The 16085-nt window shown below is 32.4% G+C and overlaps 1 protein-coding gene across 3 annotated transcripts; it reads left to right on the top strand.

Moving 5' to 3' along the window:
• The first annotated feature begins 590 nt into the window (after positions 1-590).
• Megf8 (multiple EGF like domains 8) lies at positions 591-16060 on the top strand. Of its 3 annotated transcripts, none has more exons than XM_076617189.1 (24): positions 591-1147; positions 1853-2167; positions 2233-2396; positions 2468-2745; positions 2824-3008; positions 3102-3450; positions 3546-3757; positions 3838-4071; positions 4240-4527; positions 4638-4775; positions 4861-5105; positions 5187-5804; positions 5901-8798; positions 8866-9290; positions 9361-9704; positions 9784-9989; positions 10058-10337; positions 10440-10623; positions 10695-10721; positions 10823-11138; positions 11231-11406; positions 11500-11753; positions 12057-12244; positions 12320-16060. In XM_076617189.1, the coding sequence occupies exons 2-24, from the start codon at positions 1963-1965 to the stop codon at positions 13172-13174; spliced, it is 9069 nt and encodes a 3022-aa protein (XP_076473304.1). In that variant the 5' UTR covers positions 591-1147; positions 1853-1962; the 3' UTR covers positions 13175-16060. The 3 variants fall into 3 exon arrangements, with proteins under 3 accessions (XP_076473304.1, XP_076473303.1, XP_076473302.1); XM_076617188.1 differs by having other exon boundaries at positions 10422-10623; XM_076617187.1 differs by having other exon boundaries at positions 10395-10623.
• Positions 16061-16085: the final 25 nt, after the last annotated feature.

Genomic DNA, 16085 nt, shown 5'->3' with positions numbered 1-16085 from the left:
GACCATAATGTGGTAACATTAATATTAACTTCTAAACTAGACTATTTTTGTTATATAAATTATTTAAATGTGAATGCAATTACTATTGTAACAATATTTACTTATTTCCGGAATAAAATTTAAAAGAATAAATTGTGAGTATTTACAATAGATATTCATGAAAAACGCTAGTTTTCGAAAATTAAAGTTTACAACTAATCTTTAAATTTATTACTACACAAATTCCACTAAAACGTCTCCTCTCTCTGTCCTCACAAAAGAATTCCTACATAATGTTTTGCTAAATTTTGCGAAAATTATACATGGAATTATAAAAAATCAATAATGTCATCATGTGCGCATATATGTATGTATGTATGTGTGTATATATGTATATATATGAGTATTATCTTTTTTTACTTTTTCATAGTTTTGAAACATAACTCGACCATAAATACCTCTTTCATAAAGTAAAAAGTATGATAATTTTAGATTAAATATAATTAATATAATATATTTAGATTATAGATCACAAATATTTAAAAAAAGAGTTGGACATTTATTAATAAAAACAATTTACTTGTGTATTCAGTTTTGGATCCAGTTTATTATCTTTCAACGTTTCATATTTGCAAAAAAAGTTACCACGCGTCTATTTTTAATACAATTAAGTATTCAACAAAAAAATCATCCATCTCTACGTTACATCTTGATATTATAAGGAGCGAACGTGTAAAAATTCTATAAAAAAAATGATTTAATTTTATTGCGTAAATATATAAGCGACTTGGTCAACGTCACGTGGGTATGAATTGAACCAAATTGATCCTATGACGGAAAGCGATTTTGTATGGCGTTTTTTCAATCGAAGTGTCCCTGGAAACTTTCGAATATTGAGACCGCATTCGAAACGAAGGGAATTTAATGGCGGTTGAAGAGCCCCCACCCTGACCTCGTATGCAGAGACAGCCAAGGTGTCAACAGGCGAGGCTGAACAGAGTTTACACGATAATTCTTGTCTGTTTGTATTTGCACATTTATTTTACTGCTTATCGGTTTGTCATAACAATATCTGAGTCACGATAATCGGGATACATATTTTGAAAATAACTGGCGTTCAGAGAATGCAACTATTCAAAGTATAGCACGGTGCAGATTTTTCTGACGTGTATGTGTGTGTATGTACATAATGTTTTGATTCAATCGCAGCTGAAGTTCTATCGTATCTATTTAGTTAAAGAATGTTATTCTTGATTTTGTTTCAATTGATAAAAATTATAGTGTTTTGTTGTCTTGTTACTTGTTACAAATTTTAGACTAGAGTATTTATGAATCAATATTTGTTTTAACTTTTTTTTATTTAATAAGCGTGTAAAGTTCTAGTCACGATATGTTTGACGCTTGCATGATTATTGTACAACGTGACTGTGATACGGTATACTTGAACACTGTGATGTGATTTAAGACTGTTTTTATAATACAGAACTAACAATACTGGCTAATAAATGTTTGTATAAACAACTATAATAAAAAAGTTTTATTGCGTACCATTGATAATAATTTAATTTAATTCTTTTCATTCAATTCTTAATTTTATATTTAATTTATTAGTAAACTAAAATACATGTATATATTATTGCTTTTCTATATTTATTATATGATATAGTGATGGTTTCAAGATAAAACATGTATATAGATTTACATGAGCATATAATTGTTTTTGTTCTAATAATTAATCATGCAAAATTATCTATCTGATAATAATAATAATTATTATTTTCTTATTATATAGAAAAAGAACATTATATTTCATAAATAAAAACTATGTTATATGCTATTAATAATTGAAATAACGAAAAGCATGTTCTTTCAGATATGACTCTTTATATGAGCTTTTTACAACCGACTTACTTAAAAAACAGACCAATGAACGTGGATGATGAGTTTTACTTTATCAAGCAGCAGTGAGGCGAATATACTGTAATGGGGTGGGTCTTGTCCACCACGCTATGGATTACAATATGGAGTTGCCTGTTGCGGGGCTTCGAATTAGCTCCACAGACATCTCCAAAACAAATTCCATGTGATAAAACTAGGAAAGTTTTTACTGATTCTTGGGGGATCATTAGTGATGGACCTTTGGGCTCAAATTATACTCAAGATTCGCATTGTGAATGGCTTATAAAAGGTAAAAAATTTAATATGATATTTATAAGAATATTTCTTTATTGTTTTTCTTATAATTGTTTGCAGCAAATAACAGCCGTCAGTTTATCACTTTAAGTTTTCGTACCATGGGAACAGAATGTAGTTATGATTATGTTTTTGTTTATGATGGAGATTCTTTTCGATCTCCACTCCTAGGTAGTTTCAGTGGAAAAACAGAACCACAACAAGTGACATCATCATCTGGTTATGTATGTAAATTTAAAGTCTTTCATATTTTATAATTATTAAAAATATAGTAACTTTATTTTCTTTTTTATAGATGTTAATACTCTTATACAGTGATACAAATTATGTTTTGGATGGCTTCCATGCAGAATTTTCAGTTACAAATTGTTCAAATAATTGTACAAATCATGGGAAATGTATTGATAATACTTGCTTTTGTGAAAATGATTGGGGTGGCAGAGATTGCTCCAGAGCTCTTTGTCCAAATAATTGTAGTTATAATGGAGAGTGTGGTTTAAAACGATGTGACTGTCAAAATGGATACTCAGGACAATCTTGTTCATTACACAGAACTCATCCTGAGGGCAACAAGTTTGTTACTAAATATATTATCATATTAAATATAATACTATTAGTTAGCATTTACTAATTACTAAATATGATAAATAGATGGCACTGGCTTTCTCATTCAGAAGGTGGATTAAGACCACGAGCAGCACATACTGCAATTTATATAAAAGAAACTGATTCTCTTTATGTGTTTGGTGGCTATGATTTGAATTATATACTCAGTAATTTGGAAGTGTATCGATTTAGCGCAAGTCAATGGGAAGACGAGTATGGTAATGAACTAGGTAAACAAAAAGTACTAAATATACTTATTATAATTACAAATATTTGGATATATGCTGTATTATAAAATTATTTACCATGTATGTTTAAAACAGAAGGCATCTCATCTGCAGAATATTTGGATCCTATGCTTCTTGCTACTGAATTAAAACGGACAGATGCAGATGAAAAAGAATTATATGGTCTTCGTAAATCGTCCCTTATGTGGAAAGTACTTTCTAGCATTAAAGACAATAATACTTTTAGTTCACGTAATCTTGGAAATGCAGAAAATGGACATGACTGGTCAAAATTTAGAAGTGCAGACCATAAAAATCGCGAAGAAAAAATTCATGAAGGCAGAAATAGTGAAACAAGTAAAAGTACAGTTAGGATAGAAAGAAATGATGACCTTAGGAGAAAACATTCTAGACGTCCTAGACCTCGATATGCGCAGACTACAAGGTAAAAAATAAGATACACAATATAATTACTGAATATTAATATAATGTTAATTCGCAGTTAATGGTATTTTTTCTATTTACTTACTGTTACATTAGACATCGTAGAAATCTTGAGAACCTAAATCCCTATCAAAAATTTCATATAAAAAGTGGTGTATTAAATTGGGAAGAACAAAGTGCAGAAGATTCTATTAGAGACAACATTTATGCCCAAGAATCTAAGGCAAAAAATGAGTCTACTAAATCACCAATTGATAAATTACCCACACCAAGCCCGCGATATGGTCACGCAGCTTGTAGATATGACGGTCAGTCGTACACCTATTCAAAATATGAAAAGAAGAATTAACACAATTATAGTATGATTTACAAATTATATAATTGGTAGGTGGTTTTGTTATATATGGGGGGAAAGTACAAGATGGTTCTTTATCTAATGAACTGTGGCATTACAATGTTAACACACGCACCTGGACATTACGAGCAAAAGATTCTCCATTTTATCCACCGCAATTAACAAGGCATACTCTTACTTTAGCAAATAATTACATTTATCTTTTTGGTGGTAGTACAGTTGATGGTGAATTTTCGTCGAGTTTGTATAAGATTGAATTGAATTTATGTAAGTTTATTGAACAAAGCATATTTATTATTTATAATTATTACTATATTGTTGTTGTTGTTATTATTATTATTATTATTATTATTATTATTATATTATCATTATTATTATTTTATTATACAAAAAAGGAAAGAAAAATATTTTGTATTAAATTTGTTTCAATTCTAGCTGATCCCACAGCAACCACGGAAAGATGGAAAGAAGTACACCCCCGAGGTGGTAAAGAATTAGATGTACGTGTAGTTGCACATTCCACTGTGTATCATCATGCTACTAATTCTTTATTAGTTTATGGAGGAGTAGTAGCCAGTGTAGCACGATTCAGTAAATTATCAGATAGAATGTTTGTATTTCAACTTGACAGAAAAGTTTGGTCTGAAATTCATTATCCGAGAGCACACTTGAGAGATACTTATGTTCCAAGAGAACGGGCATTTCATACTTGTAATATTATAGGTAATTATATGTCTTTATTGTAATTGTTAGTAAATAAATCACAAAGCACATATTAAATTCTATTAAATACATATTAAATACATATTAAATTCTATTAAACATTTTTTCAGGGAATTATCTAGTTGTATTTGGCGGATATTCTCATAGACACAATAAAGAAGAAATTTGTTATGATAATCAGATGTATCTTTATCACTTAGGCTGTCATGCTTGGGTAAGCCATGATGTACTAGGTTTAAATGACAAAGGTAAATGAAAACTTCAATAGTTAAAATAAAAATCAAGCAAAATCTTAATTGTTTTCATTTTAGAACTTTTATTATAATACTCTAGATTCTCGTTATCCAAAACAACAGGGAGTATTTGCACATGCAGCAGATGTGCGGAATGGAAATACATTGCTATTAGTCGGTGGTTATCATGGAAACGTAAATGCAGATTTGCTTGCATATACATTACCGCCAATGCTTGCACCAGGAGATGAAGATAATATAGAACCTGAGCAAATTTGTTCAAGGCATAAAAGTTTGATGGAATGCACAGCTAATCCAGAATGTGGTTGGTGCTCAGCAGACGAGGTATCTTCCTAATGTAGAAAACGTAACTACTATTTTTTATGTAATGAATATTTAATATCAAAAATGTTTGATTTATTTTAGATATGTTATGGCAGAACTATTGGTAGTAACTGTACAACAAATCTTCAAACGACGCGTTGTCTAGGAGTTTGTCCTGCACTTGGAGATTGTCATTCTTGTTTAATACATGGCCAACCTGGTGGAGGATGGGGTACAACTGCACGTGGAAAAAAATCTGTGTCGAATAAGCTAAATCGCGGAACTTGTACGTGGTGTGTTCAGAACGCACGTTGTCATCATAAAGATGATAATTATGGTGTTTGTGGTCTTCGAGACGATACACCGTCACAAATACCTGGATGGTGGGGTCCGAAAGGCACAGAAATTATAAAAGTTGAAGAATGTCGAGAAATGGATAAAAGGCCTGGATTAACATTTTTAAAATATAAACCCCCAGTAAACTTTAGTCAGCCTGACTCTGTAACAATAGTTAATGCCACTACGGTAGATTTTAATGTTCCATCTATGCAAGGAGCAAAAACAGAATCAGCACTTGGAGGAGAAATGATTGCTAGATTAATTGGCTTTCTCAGACCACCTCAATCTTTTTGGGATAGCACAGTGGAGCATTTGAAAATTTGTGTCAGTTATAATAGTGCAACTTTACATGTATCAAGAAGCGATGATCCTCAGGAATTGGTAAATTGCACATCTATTTTTTATTTAATTTAACAATTTAAATTGCTTTATAGTATGTTAATGTAGAGTATAAATTCTTTCGTTAAATTTGTTTAGGAATTAGTTGCAAATTTAACTGCTGAGACATCGCAATGTATTCCAACAAAATGGCCAGATGGACATCAAATGATGTTGTTGCCAGGAAGATATTTATTAGATTTCGAATCGAAAAGAATGGTTACTACAAGTTATGCATATGCTAGTAAAATGGAAATTACTCACAACAAAAAAACAGAGAATCCAAAAGTATTTACATTTGAATATCTCGAGCCATTTCAAAACGGTTCTTGTCATCAATATAAAAATTGCCTTCACTGTTTAACTGATTCTTCGTGCGGCTGGTGTGATATCATCAATAAATGTCTCTCACGTTCAATTAACGAAACGGAAAGTTGTGTAGCTGATGTAGAGTGGGACGAAGATGGGAATCCTATTCGCGAGTGGCATTATTTAACTATCACTCCTTCAGCTTGTGCTAATTGTTCTAATTATATTTCATGTGAATCTTGTGTTGGTAGTAATTTATGTGAATGGTGGACAGAGGAAGCTCGTTGTGCAAGAATAGGTAGACTGCCTAATGCAGTTATTAGTTTTGATCAATGTCCAATTCCTTGTAGACAACGTTCAAATTGTACACAATGTTTAGATGAGCGCGGAAGATGCGTCTGGTGTGAGGCCACGCAGGAATGTTTTTCTTTTTCGGTATATACATCTGAATATCAATTTGGTTTGTGTCGAGAATGGATGGATCAAGCTGGTTTAATGGGAGTAACATCAAGGTCTGGATCATCTTTAACAGGCAATGATCAATGCAAAAGCTGTAGTCGGCACACAAACTGTTCGAACTGTTTACACTCATTAAGTTGTGGGTGGTGTTACAGTTTAGAAAACCCTATTATAGGAGCATGTGTACAAGGAGATTTTAATCAGCCGCACGTCAATTGTAGTTTAGTCATCAATGAATATCAAAATACTACTTTGGAAACAGATGAATCAGGTTGGGCATACGCTCAATGTCCAGACGTCGACGAATGTGATTTGGGTTTGCATGATTGTCATCCCAATGCAGTATGCACAAATACTCATGGTAGTTTTAGCTGTCAGTGTAAAAGAGGTTTCAATGGAGATGGCAAAGAAAACTGTACTAAGACTTGTTATGAGAAATGTGTAAATGGTTACTGTAGTGAAGCACCTGACTATAAATGTGAATGTAACCTTGGCTGGACAGGGCCAGATTGTAGAACAAATTGTGGTTGCTATAATCATTCCACTTGCTTACAAGGACCAGGCATTTGTGATAAGTGTCAAGATTGGACTAATGGTACATATTGTGAAAAATGTAAAGCAGGCAGTTATGGTAATGCTACGACACCTCTTGGATGCAGAAAGTGTAATTGCAATGAACATGGAGACAAAGATTTAGGCATCTGTGATCGGCAAACTGGTGTATGCTTCTGCCGTGATAATACACAAGGAGATATGTGTCAACGTTGTAAAAAAGGCTATTACGGTGATCCAAGAGATGGCGGAATGTGTTACTATGGTTGTATGTCTCGAGGTATGCTTGGAGGAGAAGGAAACGGCAAACAAGGTCTTGGCAGCAGACACTCACAGTTATCATTATGGGAAAGTCACCTTGGAGATTCTCCAACAAGAGAGTGTCTTTGGATAGTAAGTCCAAAAACAGATCTTTCATCAGACAACATGCTCTCAGGAACTCAAAGTGTCATACAATTTACTATACATGATGATATTAATGTTAGTTGCCAAGAAAATAGTGTTTATGTATATGATGGACTTCCTCAATTTGTTTCATCATCGACTAGTCATCAGAGTCAACTTTTAGGTGTTTACTGTACAGAAAGTACAGATTATCCTGTTACTGTAGAAGCTAAGTCTGGATTTCTTACTGTTCATTATAAACAATTGGACGAAGTAGAAGGTTTCAATGCAAGTTATTTGATAATGACATGTAATGACTGCCCTGGAAATCGAGAATGCCGTAATGGTAATTGTTTATGTAAAGCTGGTTTTGTAGGAATCAGCTGTGATATCGAAATATGCCCTAATAATTGCACTTCATCTAAGAAACAAGGAATTTGCGATAAAGGTTACGGGCGTTGCGTTTGTACACCTGGTTATGGAGGACGTGATTGCTCAGTTAAGATTAAAGAACATCAGTTAATTTTTACTGAGCTATTTAACTCCGAATACTTAGCCGATCATTTAGACCACCTGAGAAAAACTTTACCGCGATTTGGTCATACGTTGGTTGCTGACAGAAGGGGTAGTTTATGGATGTTTGGGGGATACTCTCTTAGTCATGGTCCTTTAAATGATATTAGACTTTTTGATACTAAAAATAATACATGGATGCCTATTACAGTAGAATCTACTTCAGAGGCAACAATGCCTCAAGGTAGATATTTCCATGCAACTGAAATAGTCCATAGTAGGCAACAAATATATGTCTATGGTGGTTTGTCAATGAAACAAGAAGATATTCAAGGATTATCGAATAACACTTTAAGCGACTTTTGGAAATTTAGTTTGCAAAATCAGAGGTGGATGCAAATTATACAGGATGAATTTAAGAGAGAACCACCACTTTTGGCGGGACATACGTTAACTTTGCGTAGAAATGGAGAATCAGAAAGTCTAATATTAATTGGAGGATTTAGTCCTAAGTATGGTTACCTCGATACAGTATGGGAATTTAATTTAGAAACCGAAGCTTGGGATACAATAAATACAATTGGAAATGGACCATTAGGAGTATATGGTCATTCAACTGTATACCATAGCAAGTCAGATAGTTTTTACATTTTTGGTGGATACACTTATGCGATAAATCGAACATTTATTTCTAATAAATTATATGCATTGAATTATAAAACTCGCACGTGGTCTGTACTTCCACCATTTGATGATGATCTTACTGATGGAAGTAGTTTGGTAAGTAAATATTTCATCAATTATTATTTAGTTTTTTCTTTTTAATAAAAATAACATTTTATTACAGCCACAAGCTAGATTTCTTCATTCTGCTGTCACTACTGATGAATATATGGTAATATTTGGTGGTCGTCAAAATCCACATAATACTTCTGATTCATTAATTGCTTATAAATATTCATGTAATTTATGGATTCGTTTAATAACAAAAGACATGGAAGTTATTGGAAGTCCACCACCACCAGCATATGCTCATGCAATGACTCATGCTGATCCAGAATCTAATGCTGTATATGTAGTTGGTGGTTTTGATGGTGGAATTAAAAGTCATGTCACACTTATAAGCATACCAGAAGATCTGTGTAATCTTTGGACAGACAAAATCACTTGCAGAAAATATTTTGGATGTTCCTTTTGTTCTGTTATCACAATTAGTGGAAAAAATGCTTCATTTTGTTTCTCTAATGAAGTATCAATTAATAAAGATGACAGGTAAATTTTTATATTTCGGTGAACATATTTATAAGTGATTTCAACTATATGACAAAAATATCCGTTTTAGATGTGATATTAACGTTACACAAGCTCAACGATCAAATGGAATTTTTTGTAATTCAGAATGGATGGTCAGTAGAAAATGTCAAAATTTTAAAACTTGCACAGAATGTTTAGCAGAATGGCCATATTATCAAAATGACGAGCCAGTATGCAAATGGTGTACAAACTGTCCAAATGGAAAGTGCATACCGTCCGAAAAAGATTGCGATGAATTAAATAAATGCAATATTAGACAAATATCGGTAACAGATGTAAATCAATGTGGAGAGCGACAATGTCCAGCAAGTGACTGTGAGAAATGTAATAGCCTTGAAGGTTGCGTGTGGACAAGACAGGTCTTAAAAACATGTGAGTCTTAAAAAAAATATCAAAAAGTGCAAAGCGCTTAATAGTTTTTATTCTTAATAATTTTTCAAAACATTTATAGCGGAATTAGGACTTGCAGTAACGGGAGAACCCGTATACGATTGGAATTGTGTACCAGATGACATTTTTGAACGATCAAGTATTAAAATGGGAAGTACGCAATGTGAAAAACGATGCGCTGATCATAAAGACTGTAGAAGTTGTCTAAAAGGCACGGGGGCCGAAGGTGGTTGGCGGGAATGTAGATGGTCGACGCAGCTTAATGAAGTAAATATATTAGTTTGAGAAACTGGAACTAATTATCTGAAATCTTACAATCAATTAACAAATCGTAGTGTATTTCTCCGTCATATCAACCTCTATATTGTGCTGGCGGTGTATGTGGACTAGTATTACGTAGTTCCGATATGGATCATTGTCCTGAACCATGTTCAGTTTTTAAACAATGCAGTACATGTTTGAAACACTCGCATTGTGGGTGGTGTTCTCTGGATTCAGCTAATATAACTGGACAAGGAATATGTACAGAAGGCTCTCTTGAAGCACCAGCAGACCATCCAGCTGGTGGAACATGTGGAATGTTATACGATCAACAATTTCCTCAAACTGAACCACGTAAGCAAATATAATATGTAGTATTTAATGTTTAGTAATTCGTTTGAAAAATTACAGCATTCATACCACTCCTATATTATTTAGAGTCTTTGGGAATCCTAGATAATGTTACAATGCTAATCCCGAATGTAATATCAAAACCAGTATTTTCTTGGCACTATGTAAGATGTCCACCAGAAAATGAATGTACGAACGGACACCATACGTGCTCTCCAAAAAGTGAAAAATGTTTCGATTTAGAGGAAGGGTTCGAATGCATGTGTGGCGACGGATATAAAACTGAAACGTAATTTTTGTTTCTTTTTTCATTAATTTTATTGCATAGATAATTTATTAATTATTTTATATTTATTTCAGCCCATCATCATTTAATGAATTTGGGAGGTAAGGTTTAAGTATGAATTTTGAATTATTTGTTTATATATCTTATATTTATAACATTTTTATTATAAATATACATAATTTATTCTTTTTTGTCTTTTTAGAAAAATTTGTGTTCCGATGTGTACGCAAGGTTGCGTTAGAGGAACGTGTATAGAACCAAATGTTTGTCGTTGTGACTTTGGTTATGTAGGTGCCAATTGTTCAATTCAGTGCCAGTGTAATGGTCACAGCAATTGCGCCGGCCCAGATAGATTAGATGTTTGCTTAGAGTGCCATAATAACACTATGGGACCACAATGTGACAAATGTTTGCCTTTGTTTGTTGGAAATCCAGCAGACAATGGACAATGTGTTCCATGTCTTGAGTATTGCAATGGGCATACTCGAATATGTATTAATGAAAGCATGACTGTACCGGTAATTTATTCTTCATACTGAAACTGCAACTATATATAAAAATAAGAATAAATATCGACGTTTTTAGAAACGAAAATATCATTTTTCTATAGGATCCAAATTCAATTGATAAGATGTCTATAGAATTATTAAAAAAGCAATTAGTTGAAGGCCCTGTAGCTAAAGCAAAATGCGTAAATTGTGGAAATAATACGAAAGGTGACAAATGTGGGGAATGTATGACTGGTTATTTCAGAGGAACAGAAGATCTTCGGGACGTATGTCGACCGTTAGTATTATTATATGAACTTTGTTACTCGTATTCTATTACACTAGATGTACTTACAATTCTATGTATTATGTAAAAAATATATTTTTCTAGTTGTGAATGTCATGGACACGGATTCACTTGTGATCCTGTAACTGGAGAAAAGTGTAATTGTGGTAATAATACAGAAAGTGATCCAACTTGTACCAGTGGACCTATGAAAGGTACAAACACTGGTGGCTCACCATGCTGGATGGTGCAATGCAGTAAATGTAAAGAAAATTATGCTGGTACACCAACTATGGGTCATCAGTGTTATAAAACTGTAACAGTTGACAACAAGATGTGTTTTGATTCTAAATTAATAGGTAGGTTATTTAATAGGTTTATGCCATAGTTCCATCATCATATTATTTTATTATTATTTTATTTTAAAAATATTCTAATATAAAAATTCTATCACATTTTCTAAATCTGTCTGCTATGTGCATTTGTTATATTATTATATTATATACTTTAATTAAATATTATTTTTTTTAAATTGCAACATCTTATTATATCAGGAGGATCTTATGGTTCGTATTTCTTCATTGATGAATTATATACTTCCTTTTATTAATCTTCACTAATCACTAATCACTAATCAGTAATCTTCCTTTCACTAATTACAGATGAATGTAAAATGAAACCCAAACCATTGAATCCCGGTCAAACGGTATTTTATATGGTACAACCACGTTTTATGAATGTCGATATTAGAGTCATGGTGGATGTAACTCAAGGGGCTTTAGACCTATTTCTTAGTCCTCGGGATGATTCTTTCGTTGTTACATTAAATTCATCAACTGGATATCAAGATGTATGGGTTTAAAATACTTCTTTTATTTATAAGGCATTAAATATTAGATATCTTCTAATCAGAAATTACCTATAGGTCGAATTGGATAGCAGATTTATATGGCGTAAGGATCCACATAATACATGGTTAGATAAACAAACTCGTAGCCAAATGAAAATTGTCGAATTCCATCCTCATAATACATTTTCATTTGCTATGAACGGCACTACTACCGAACCAACTTGGAATATCGGTCCTCAGTATATTGTGATGGAACGCTATGCAAACGGTTTGGCTACGTTTTTAACAATCGAGAATAGAAACACGTTCTTGGTTGTTAGAAACCTTACGAATCGGTTGGTCTTAACATTACCACAGGACAAACATGAACTTCACGAAACGAAATTTCATATTGCATTAAGGGCAATTGATCCTGTACATCCGGAAATCAGTGGTCGAGCTGCTTACGGGATGATCTTCTTTCGACAGGATCAACTTCACATCGATTTGTTCGTCTTTTTTTCTGTGTTTTTCTCTTGTTTTTTCTTATTTTTAGCTGGTTGCGTAGTCGCGTGGAAAGCGAAACAGGCGGCGGATGTTCGAAGAGCGCGGAGAAGGCATGTTGTCGAGATGTTGCATATGGCTAAAAGACCATTCGCATCGGCTACCATCATTTATGACCGAGATGGTAACGATTGTAATGCAAGTTCGCCTCAACGGAAAAGCAGACGTAATAAATTAGTTAGCTTTCACAGTGACGTTAGACCGGTAGCAGTTGAGCCTACTGACGATGGAGTAGCTGCTGTAGCTACTGTTTTCATTAGATTGCCTGGTGGTCGACAAGCTCCTGTTGAATTAGCTCTTGGCAGCTCATTAATACTGTTAACTAGAGTTTATCCAGTTAACAGTAGAGTGTTCCTAAGACGTAGAAACAGTCACGCGTTGAACTGAGCTTCTTTCTGTAAACATTTATTTTCATCTGTTCGTTATTTTCATTTTTAAGTCTGCTTATGCTCTCGAAACCTATAGCAAAAGAAATATGTAGCGATCATTTTTATTCTTTATCTTTATCGATCGTTTGATCTCATCTTTTTAATCATTAACCTATTTGTGGTATTTGGTACGCGATCATATAAATTAAAAATCTTTCTACGAAAAGCATTTATATTTTTTGAACTTGTGTAAATCGAATCGACGATTTCACTTGTTGAACTTTAATAACGATGTTTGTCTTTCGTCATCATTGACATTGTTCAATGTCCGCCAGTAATATGAAATTTTAGTCTAATGGTTGTATTATAGTTCTAAAGAAGTTATAGGGGTATTTAAACTAAATGATAATATATATACACATACACACCTACATATATATTGTCATACCATTCCATGACGAGACTGTATGTTTGTATATAAAGATCTGTAATTATATATTAATTCGTAATTTATACAATTTTGTAGAAGCATTTTATGTAACGGGACATGATTTTGTGTCTTGAAACATTCGCAGCTACCTTCTGAGGAAAGTGGATGATTTTATCGGTGTTTTATGAAATTTTGCATTACCATCTAATCGAAATATACATATGAAAGGAAATATAAAAAAGGCAGCTATAGGTATTATTCTACCTATTAAAATCTTGTTTGTATTCTAATATCTAGAATAAAATTGCCGAAAAATTTAATAAATATGAGATTCTCAATGATAATGTGCAAATCTGAGTGACTAAGACAACTGATGTTGTTATTATTATGAATGAATTATTAAAATATTAGGTATCGAACAAATTGTAAAGCTTGAAATGATATAATATTTCACCATAAACGCTTTTGAGATTATATGCAGTGCAACAAAAATACGATAGTAATATGTCAACTGGCACTGCTATTTTCTGACAGTTAATAAACAGGGTGATCTTCAAATATGACGCGTATTTTAGTAAAAGAGATATAGCAAGGTAATAAATTAAATGTTAAGTAAACATATCAATTAATTTAGCATAGACTAAATGAAAAAATTTTGAATTTGTAAAAATCATTCATAAACTGATCATATGCTCCGGATATGTCGACCACCTTATTTTTCCATGGATCTTTTTAAATTACTGTTTTTACGTTTAAAATCAGTGAACTTTCATGTGACTAATTTTAATTAATTTTATGATCTTGCTATATCTATTTCACTATAAGTGCACATGTTCATGTGTTTGTATGCTATATTAAAAAGTATGTTAGGGCTGCGATCGAAAATGAATTGTATCCGCATAATTAAAAAAACGATCAGTATTAGAAGAAGTTGATTAGAAAGAAGCTCGATAATGCGTGCATCGAAAAGGTTCCTATGCCAAAAAAAACTGATGAGGAATAATATGAGTGTCATAGCATAATGACATATTATTTATGACAAGAAACAATAGATATGTAAAAGATTTTAATTAGAGAATGTTGTAAATATGAGAGATGCACATTGCAAATGTTAATTATCGATACCATATAATATCATTTGTAAAAATATTAATAGTACGATATCGTCAATAGTGATTTGAATTTGGCGAAACTGAAAGCAAAACGCGTCCTTTATCAAAAATGATAAACCAAGGTTACGTATTAATCAAAATATAAAAGTAAAACATAGGATGTTGATGTAATGATATTAATAATGCATACTCTTAGGATAATTATAATAAGCAAATTAATTGAGAAAGTGAGCGATGTAGTGACATAAGTAGGTGTAAATATCACGAGGCGTTTTATGCTAAACTGTTATGCAGTATCAAACGAGTTTAATATATTCTGTACAGATTGTTTCTCAGGATAGTTGTTACATGATTTGAATAATTCCCACTGTATTTGTAGAAAAAGTTTTCAAAACTAAAAGATTTATATATTATTCAACTCAATTTTTTTAACGCAATTTATTTTTTATCAGCGATATAATTAATATGTGTAGTAATATTTGAGTAAAACTATCGTATTTATTCTTAATAAATAATATAGGATTAGTAATATTTTCTAAAAGTACAGTGTGAAATTTTCAAACTACTTTTGGGAGCATTCTAATTATGTCATCAATACGTTGTAAGAATGCACGGTTGTTCCTTGATTATAGGAACGATGATACACTGAGTAATTGATAAGTGTGCATATGACAATGCAGCACATCCTGTCTATTGAATCTCCGAATTTATTTTTATTTTTTTTTCTCGTTTCATAAGTCTCGTCATCACGTATCACGTCTTTTTTGTTGCTATATTTCTCTGTATTTCTTTCTCTTATCTTACTAGCATATCATTTTCATGTTTCATTTTCATCATGGTGTACAATTTTATTCGTTTATCTTCATGCGACCAACTATCCTAATATTCATCGCGAGATTTGCGCGACAGCCTGTAAGCATATGTATAAGAATAATACAAACTAACATGTATGTACATTTATATAGATTTACGTGAATAGAGATATATTATATATATATATACATACTATATATACACAGTAAATGTATAATTTCTCGGTTGTACAGATCTGAGCGTTATCTCCAAAATGTTCTATTTTATATATGTATAATTATTACATTGCATTCAATGTAAGCGATATCTTCCAATGCCGGCATTGTATCATCGCGTAAACAAAAAAAAAATGTTTGTAACATTATGAGATACCATCGTTTATAAAAGTAATAATGAAAAGGTTGTGAAGTCCGGGTGCCGACATCCCTACAAGGATTCGCCAGCTTCGTGGATTTATTTGTACTGTGGGGAGGAATCTGAGGTTGTGCTAATGAAGATTAATGAGTTGTATTGAGAAAGCTTTAATAAACGTGTGTAAAATTGGGTTTCATCCGATGAGTTCTCATCCCATCAAA

The sequence above is a fragment of the Bombus vancouverensis genome, chromosome 3, assembly GCF_051014615.1.
Source record: "Bombus vancouverensis nearcticus chromosome 3, iyBomVanc1_principal, whole genome shotgun sequence".
In the NCBI taxonomy this organism is placed as follows: Eukaryota; Metazoa; Arthropoda; class Insecta; order Hymenoptera; family Apidae; genus Bombus; species Bombus vancouverensis.
This window is presented reverse-complemented; position numbering and strand designations above follow the sequence as displayed.